The 9,529-nt window shown below is 34.8% G+C and overlaps 1 protein-coding gene across 1 annotated transcript; it reads left to right on the top strand.

Annotated features, from left to right (window-relative positions):
- The first annotated feature begins 1,823 nt into the window (after positions 1-1,823).
- Positions 1,824-2,870, top strand: LOC121250678 (protein E6-like). Its single transcript, XM_041149861.1, has one exon. The coding sequence runs from the start codon at positions 1,881-1,883 to the stop codon at positions 2,640-2,642; it is 762 nt and encodes a 253-aa protein (XP_041005795.1). The 5' UTR covers positions 1,824-1,880; the 3' UTR covers positions 2,643-2,870.
- The last annotated feature ends 6,659 nt before the right edge of the window (positions 2,871-9,529 follow it).

Genomic DNA, 9,529 nt, shown 5'->3' with positions numbered 1-9,529 from the left:
TCTTTTAAAAATTCTTAGTAAATTAACAATAAAGAAAAGACCCCATAGTCGTAGATGTTGACGTTAAACAACATGGATTTATCATTAAATATTACGAGTATGCATATTATATCTATTTCTTTAAATTATTGAAAGCATTTAATGTATTTTGAGAAGAATAATGTTAGTTATAATTTTAGGGTGTGTAAATTTTGTGTAGTTCAATTTTAAAAATAAAAAATAAAATTCATCATAAAAAAATAGAATAATGTGCTCGTTGACTCAAAAAGGTGTCAAATTTAGACATGCCGCGCATGTCTTTCAGGCTGCGTTTAGATATTGAGCTAAGTTGAATTATTTATGAATAGTCGTGAGTTGAAATAGTGGAGTGAGTTATGTGGGATCCACCTAAGATGAGTTTAGATGTGTTTAGATGTTAAAATGAGTTAATATGTATTTATGAAAAATTAAAAAAGTTCTGGATCTCGCATTTAAAAAGATATTGAGTTGAAAAAAATTATGGATCCCACATGTAAAGAGGTTTTGAGTTGAAATGACTTTAATGATTTGATAATTGAGTATTTAAATATTAAAAAATATCTAAATATGAACCGAATTAGCTCAAAGAACCAAAGACAGCCTCAAAGTCTACCTTGCAACTCAAGCAATAGTCCCCCTTGGTTCTCAAATTCCCCTGCTTTTCAGGAGCAAAGTTCCAATCTAAAGTCAAAATGTTCACCGACCAAAATCAAGCAATCATCTCTTCTCTTTTTCAACCATTCTTCCTGTGATTACGCCCACCCTCAAGAAAGAATTCCTTCAACGTTACTTCACAAAAAGCAATTAAATATTAGTATTCATCTTTCTTTTTTATATTTTCCCATCTTAATCTATTTTCTCATCATGCCTATTTCACGCGAACCTCTTTTGCCACAAAATTCATTTTTTAAAAATGAATAACCTTCTATGAGCTCCAAGAAGCAATCAATTACACTTTGGGGACTACTTAAACTAACTGGAGTACAAATGTCATAAATCATATCCATAACCAACCAAGTTCGAATTGAACAGGGAATATTAAAGCATACAACATAATGTTTACATTCCAGAATAATTATATTTGAAGGCATTATACCATATACTATTCACGTGATATAATTTGATTTGAAATATAAATTTTAAATTTTACAAATCAAATCATATCATGTAGACTGTAGATTCATATATTTTTTGAATCTACAGCATCTACTTAAAATGTGATGTCAACAAACGTGATCGGATTTCTCTCCATGTATATGACAGTTGAAAATGATACCAAAGGAACTGACCTCAAATTAAAGGCACTACGACATTATTTCCACAGGACTTTCAGTATTGCCTGGCATAGATCAAGCCAGGACTAGGTAGGAGAACATGCCGAAACCAACGTAATTATAATTATGCCCTCCCACGTTCTGGCTCTCTTATTTACTTTGTTTTTCCAGTACTCTCTTTTCTTTTGCTTCCTTTTTCTTTTTCCCTCCTGGTAGATGCCTAACTAACTCAACCGCCAGGGACTGAGGGTAGGGTCCTTCCCTTAATTTCAGACATCCGAAAAGGAAAATCCCACACTTTTGACTAGGACTACTCCGAGAGATCTGATGCTCCTTTGCTTGGGTGTTCTTGTTCTTGTTGCAAAGGTTAGGTTAGACAATCTCATGGAATGCACATGCAGCGTGAACTATATGCCATCATTTTCCAACCCCACGGTGTTTGCCTTTCCTCAATCCACGCATAATTAGCCGGGGGAGTGGGTCATTATCCTGCCACCAGAAAAAGGGTCTATAAAAGGGACCTGAAAATTTCAATACCCACAAATTAACACACCAAACTACTTCCCCTGTTTCTCCTTAATTTCCCTAATGGCTTCCTTCTTTAAACCCTTCTTTCTTTTCTTCCTCCTAGTGCTTATCTTTTCTTCTCTCCAAGCTGAAGCCAGAGAGAGCAGGTTCTTTAACAAGTTCAAACGCTTCATAGACCCCAAAATTTCCATTTCTGAAGCCCCTAGTCCAGCATTAGCAGGACCAGAAATCGCACCAGCAACAGCAACATCAGAACCAGAAATAGCATCATCACCAGTAGTAGCACCGACACCAGCACCAACTTATTCAGAAAGTGAATATGGCCATGGCCTTTACGGTCAAGGATCTAGCCAATTCCCTACCAAGACGCCCTCCACCACCACCATGTTTGAAGATGAACTTCTAACTGAAGAACTCAGCGGTGAAAGCTTGGAGACCGTCTACCCGAAGACCAACTTGTACAGTAACAATGGCAACCCGAACAATTACAACAACAACGGCTACGGTAGCAGTTACAATAACGATAATGGGTATACAACTAACTATAATAGCAATGGCTACGTCAACAACTACAATGCCAATGGCGGCTACAACAACTACAATGGCAATGGCTACTCCAACAACTACTACAACAGCAATGGGTACCAGACTGAGAGACAGGGGATGAGTGACACGCGGTTTTCGGAGAATGGCAAGTATTATGTTGATGTTCAAAATGAGAACAATCCTAATGGGTATCAAGGTTACTATGGAAATAACAAGTTCCCAAATGAGTTCAACTCCATGGGAGAGTACGAGAAGCAGGAGGAGCCTGTGCCATAGAGGAATGGTCCATGATCAACATAGAGAGAGAGAGAGAGAGAGAGAGAGAGAGAGAGAGAGAGAGAGCTGGTTTAATTTAAAGGTGATACTGGACTTTAATGTGTCGTGATCTCGTAGGTTTTTCTTTTCTCCTACAGATTTTATTCCTACAGACCGTATTAGCAAATGATAGAAGGCACTCCCTTATAGTACTTGGTTAAACAATTTTATGAATAGTGCTTTCGCTTTTCTTCGAGACTGAATTGATATTGATTTTTGTGATTGATGTACAAGTTGGGATGTCGATTTTAAAGATGACGAAGTTGAGTTTTATGGCCGGCCAGAGAAAAGTACTAGCAAACCTCTATTTCATGCTCTGCTTCATCCCATTCTCTCTCTCCATATTTCCCAAAGAAACAAATGAGAGGCCCTTCAGACGGACGCCGTGTTATTGGAGGATTTACACCCTCCAATATGAGGGTGAAATAATTTCGGCTTTGAATTTAGGTGGGAGCGAAACACGGAAACTTATCCCAAAATTTCACTCACTTTGTTCTCCCTCTCTCCACTCTCTCTCTCTCTCGACACGGTGCCGTGCCCTTGCTCTTGCTCATAAGCTCTCTCTCTTTCTGCCAATATTCTCTCATTCTAGTTTATTACTTGAGTTGAGGCTCATTCAAGATATTTAGTGATATATTGTGTGAGTCCTTTGATGGAAAGACAAGGTCATTGGAATGAGATTGTTTTTCTTCTGAGATTGCTTTTTTCAGCACGGAATTTATCTCTCTTTCTTCCTTGGGAGATTCATTTCCTGTCACTGTTTTATCTTCCTTTTGCATATAATTCTCGCTTAATTGTTCAGTACACGTAGACTTTGTCTCGCAGCCCAGTGAGTCAATGACTTTGTCGACGGTGAGGACAAGTGAGGGGTGAATGGACTTGCAGGGTGAGAGGACATCGATGGGGAGGAAATCAAGGGTTGAGAGCTTGAGAGACTGAAGTGAGAGGAGGGGGGGGGGGGGGGTGTTAGGGGGAACCCACTGTAAGTATTATGAATTATGACACCTTGGGGTGTAAAAAGTAGGACGGTTCATCCAGGTTGAATTTTTTCCCAACGCAATCCGGAATCTAGTTTCTCGGAACCCGGTTTGCAAAACTCGAATATACTTGGTCCGGGTACCAAGGTTTTAAACCCAGAACTCATTTTTTTTTTTCTCTTCAATTTGAATGTTTTGATTTCTCACTCTACCTCTACACACCGATTTCTCATCTAGGAGTATGGCAGGAAAGCTTATGCATGCGGTTCAGTACTTTGGCTATGGTGGAGGACCTACTGGTGAGAAGGTTTTTTTTTTTTTTTTTTTTGAGAGAATAATCCGTCGAATATCTCATCTAAACATGTTGAAAGTAGTTCGAACAAATCAAATTAAACCAAAATCTTTCTTAAGACAACTACCAAGATACTTGACGAAACAATTGTCTTCTTAACGAACAGATAACAAACTATAATGAAATACGACCAAATAGAAACGAACCCAGCTCTTCCAATCCAAAACCTGAGTTTGGTAAAGAACCACCTATTCTTCCTAGACTTGAAGTGCTCCTCTAGCCTCTTCTTGGTTTCATTTTTCTTTTATTGCCTTTGAATTTCGTATTTAGATTTAAAAAGTACAACCGAGTTGGCAAAGCAAATCATAGTATGTAGTCTGGATTGAAGAAAAAGAAGAAGAAAAAAATCGAGTTCCGGGTTGTAAACCCAACTTCTGGCCCGGGTCTGACCCAAGCTAACCTAGTCAGGGTTCTGACCCGAGTTTGAATCCAGGGTTCCAGTTCGGGTGTACCCAAGTATTCAGACTGGAACCTGAATGAATAGTCCTAATAAAAAGTCCCAAGAAACCGCACCCGGTTTTAAGATGAACTCGAAACGAATATATATGAAACACCCCCTTGTGTTATGGCTGATTTAGATTTAGGAACTGCACATTTTTTTTTCATAAAATGATGTATTATTGCTCAATAATTCTTACAGCATCTCAAGAGAAACAATAGATTGAATATAGGATGGAATTTCTTCCATTATTATAGTGTCCACCTATAGAGATAACACTTCTCAAGCAAGAGTATGGGCAACTTAATTGGCTTCTCTTTTCATATGGATAACTGACCACTTGCTTGGCTCCATACGAAATTCTAAACTTGCTCGGCTCCAATCTGAATTCTCCTTGGAGAAGTTTTTCACTACCTGATGAGCATCCCCTCCAAAATGAGTGATCGAATACCCATCTTCTTACAAAATTTTGCTGTAAACATCACTGCATAAGATTATGCAACTCGAGCATTTACAATTAGAGTTTTGTTTGCTCGAAGAAAACCTATTACTTGGCCTTCTCCATCCCTTATGATAACACCAATACCAATTTAATAATGCTCTACGAATGAGAGATTAAAGTCAGGACATAATAGAGAATAAAAGTGTTCAAACAAAAACATAGTTATAGAAATTTGTACTTATAAATAAATAAATTGCAGACATTTGTGAAACCTAAAGTGAAGCCTAGGTCCATGTCAGCTGAAGCCAGCTCAAAAACCCCTAAAACGTCATCGTTTCTCTTCTAAGTATGACCCATTTCAGTTTTCCTTCCCCAATTCTTTTTCTTTTCCCTCATTTTGGTTTATGTTTCGTGAGTTGTTGTTTTCTGCTCGACAATTTCCTTTTCTCCCACAATTTTCTCTCAATTGCATCCCATTTTCTCACATTCGGTTTCCCTCTCAAGCCGATGCTCTCCCTCACATCTCCACTGTCTCTTGCATTTTTGCTCTAAAATTTTCAGGTAGCAGTTTCATTTATATTTATTTTCTTAGAATGGGCTTCGGATTTTAATATTTTTATTTACTCTTGTTATTTTGCCCTTGCCAGATTTTTGACTTATCTCTTCAAATTCCTGAAAATTTCTTGGGTTGTGGCAAGTATTAAACCAGTTTAAATACAAAATTGTAGGCATTTTTCACTCAACCTGATTTTAGGTAAAACTCTCTTTAAACTTATGTTTTAAGTTCTCTATTCTCATGTGTTTTTTTTTAGTCCTTCACTCATTCCCATTTTTTTTTCTTCTAAAAATCTAGAATTTATCACCTCGAAGTGTACTGCTACTGGGTTCAGTGGGAAGTGGAGTAGCAAAATCTCGTTTCGAAGTGCTACAAGGTAATCACGAATGCTAGTTTTGGAAATTGGTGTGATATTTGCACTGTTATGATATTCATGGATGAATCAATGAAGTTTATGAAACTTGGTTGGCTGTGTTGAGTGGTTTGGAATTGTTATGGCTAGTTGGGTTGATGTGACAGTGTAATTGGAGGTTTGTTTGTAATATTTTGTAGTATGCTGGTTGGATACTTGGAGCTAGTTGGTGTCTACGTTAGAGTTGTTCATATTGACAATTTTGAATCCTTATTAATTGTTTTGGGAGTTGTGTGCAAACTGTCTGTGTCTTAATATTGGTTGTTATATTGATGAAGTGTATTGGACTAGTTGTTTTGGAACTCTTGTAAGTCGGGTGGAGTTTGGGGTTTGACTTGTGGGCTGGTCGGGTATCCGTTTATTGTGCAGGTTGCATGTAAGATGTAGAGAGTGGCTGATGTAGTGTTGGGGATTGATTATGATTGGTGCGATAATGGAGTCTGTGAATGGGTCAAGTGACTTTTACACATTGAGACTATTTGGGTGTTGTTGGCTGCAAGAATTGTTTGTTTTGTGGACTATTTAATGTTCTTAACTAAGTTAATTACGAGTGTAGGTATTAACATGTGAGTAAATATTCTCTGTTATAGGTTATTGTGACACGACTTTATTACAAGCCAAAAACGTAGAGATTACACTACAAGAATCAGGTAAGCGGAATTCCTATACTAGACTTGCATAAAAAGAAATGAACTGAGGTTGGTTTGTAAAAATGTGCATTTTGTTTTAAAAAGAAAAGGTGAAAAACAACATCAGTATGTGTTTTGCATTCACTCATGAGATTCATATAAAAGAGAAAAGAAATGCTTTTGACATGAATTGTGTAGACATGAGCAATATTTGGCATGTTTCTGAAATATGCGTGAATACAATATCTGTGAATTTTTGTACATATGATATGAAAATGATTTGGGTTTGTTTATGATCAAATGGAAATTATATCATGAATATGTTCAGTACATGGTTTAATATGATATGGGTATGAAAAACCTTTGGCATACTTATTTGTTTTGATTCTGATTCTGAATATAATTATGATATGATGACACTGGTTTACGTGATATGGTTGGTACCAACATGATATGATATGAGTGCACCCACTTTGGAAACAAAATGATCTTTTATGTGTTTTTTCATGTGTGCACACTTGGGGTTCCGATATTGAAAAATGAGAAGTTTCACAATATGATACTGTCTGGTTTGGCCACCAGGGATAGCACAACCCTACCACAGGAGTTAAACATGATATATGATATGATATGATATGTTATACAATACGATACGATATGATGAGATGAAGATATTCAGTTATGTTATGCCAAGGCATTTTTTAATATGAAAATGGTTTATGAATATGAAAAGATTGAAAAGTCCCTCTGATTTTCTGATAATACATTTTGAGATGTGCATATGAAAATGAAATGTTCTATTTCTGCATACCAAACTTCCTAAAATGGCTCATGTTTATATACTAATATGTGATTTTTGCTTACTGAGTTGTTGATAACCCACCCCTTACTTCAATATTTTTCAGATGATATTGATGACCCAGTTGTGGATCAATAATAGAAATTGGAGCTTGACTAGATATGGATATAAGACGAGTACCTAAGGGTACCATTATTAGTAGAAGGGTGTAACTTGAGTTTTTGAAATTAATTATGTTATTGGGATCTTTTAAGACTTAAAGATGTATCAATTTATTATGTTGAGATTATTGGGATATTGTAGATCCCCCTTGGTTTATATTATTTTGTAATAATGACTTATGAACTTTGTATTATGATTAATTAGGAAAATATGAGATTGTGTACTATCTATGAAATTTTTGGAGTTTTTAGATGCTTTGGGAGATAGGTTTGTAAGTGACAGATAGTAATTCTCCGACCCTTCCAGATACGGGGCATTACATTAAGATCTCAAATAACTTGCTTTCATCAACTCTTTAAAATTCTTTATTTTTTACAATACTCTGTCAATTTACGATTATAGTCAAGCCATATTAGATTATACTACCATTCAAACAAAAATACTATAATGACTTGATCTAGTATTATTAGAGATGCAATATGATGGGCCTAAATTAGGTCTAATGAGCGATTTGGATTTGAGCGATTCATGGACAAATTGGGCTCTATTTAACCAGTAATTAGTTCAAGAAAGTTTCCAAAAGCCCAAAGATAATTATTGGGTGAGTTGAATGCATTTTAAAAACTTATGATTTATTAGTCATTATGAAAAACTTATGTTAAGTATGTTTACGTTATGATAAGTTTGCTATTGAGTCTCCGACTCATTTTAGTTTTATTTTATATTTTTTAAACCACTCCAGATGAGAATATTTACGAAGATAGAGATTGCAAGACGTGAATTGGCCCGGAGAAACGTGATAGATGCCTAGATCATGTACATATATTTTAAGCTATGATTTTTATAATAACAAAGTTTGAGAAATTTTTAATGAATGATTCCGTGCACTCTCTTTTATGATTTGATTTCTGTATTTTTAATAAAAAAAATGATTTTATTATAAGAAATCTTTGTACTTAGTGCTTCCTTTATAATAACAAAAATATTTTAAAGTTAATGTCAGTAGTAGCAATCCTGCTCCTGAGAATTTCTAAAATTGATTGTATTCTTAACCGTGAGAAGCGGGGCATTACAAATACAATTGCAGAAATTTGTATTTATAATAAAACAAATTGTAGACATTTATGAAACCTAATGTCTCATATAGCTTATTTTGATCACCTACAAAAAAATAATTACACTCTTAACAATACTTTGCCAATGAGAGATTAAGGTCAGATTATGTTATAAAATAAAAGTGTTCGATCAAAAGCACAATTGCATAAATTTGTACTTAAAAAAAATAAATTAAAGACATTTGTGAAATCTAAGATCTCACAGGTTACTTTGATCAACTGTAAAAAGTTTTTTAAGTTTTTAACAATGTTTTATTAATGAGCGATTAAAGTCAGTACATGTTAGAGAATAATGTTGTTCGAACAAAAACAAATATGCAAAAATGTGTACGTATAAAAACAAATTGCAGACATTTTTTAAATCTAAATTTTCACATAGTTTACTTTCATCAACTGTAAAAAATTGATTAAATCTTTAAATATGCTCTTTCAATGAGTGATTAAAGCCAGACCATCTAGAAAATAATCTTGTTCGAACAAAAACACAACTATAAAAGTTTGTACTTATAAAAAAAATTACAGACATTTATGAAATTATGGCTAGTTTGGTTACACATCTCATGCAATCTCATCTCATTTCATCTAATAGTTACAATTTTTCCAAATGTATACACAAAATATAATAAACAATTCAACTTTTTCAAATTTCAAAACAAAAATAATATTAAAAATTATATTATGACAATATCTTATTCAATTTCATCTCATTTGTATAATCAAACAAGACCTAAGATAATCTTTTATTAACACTATCACAACAAATTGCTATAAGTTTCCATTAAAATGTTAAGTGGGAAAATAATAAAGATTTTTCTTTTGTATGTAACAATCACATTAACTAGTTATCACGATATGGGACATAACCTCTTCTTTCCCCATCTTCTAAGCACTTATCACATTGGCAAAAGAGCTAGCAAACCCTTATTAATATGTATGCTTAAACCACATGAACCAATAAATCAAAC

Source organism: Juglans microcarpa x Juglans regia, chromosome 2D (genome assembly GCF_004785595.1).
Source record: "Juglans microcarpa x Juglans regia isolate MS1-56 chromosome 2D, Jm3101_v1.0, whole genome shotgun sequence".
NCBI lineage: Eukaryota > Viridiplantae > Streptophyta > Magnoliopsida > Fagales > Juglandaceae > Juglans > Juglans microcarpa x Juglans regia.
Note: the sequence above shows the minus strand (reverse complement) of the source record. Positions and strands in the feature narration are given on the sequence as shown.

Bases quoted from the DNA above. Each gene is read 5' to 3' on its own strand.
- LOC121250678 (XM_041149861.1), top strand. From the start codon at position 1,881: ATGGCTTCCTTCTTTAAACCCTTCTTTCTTTTCTTCCTCCTAGTGCTT.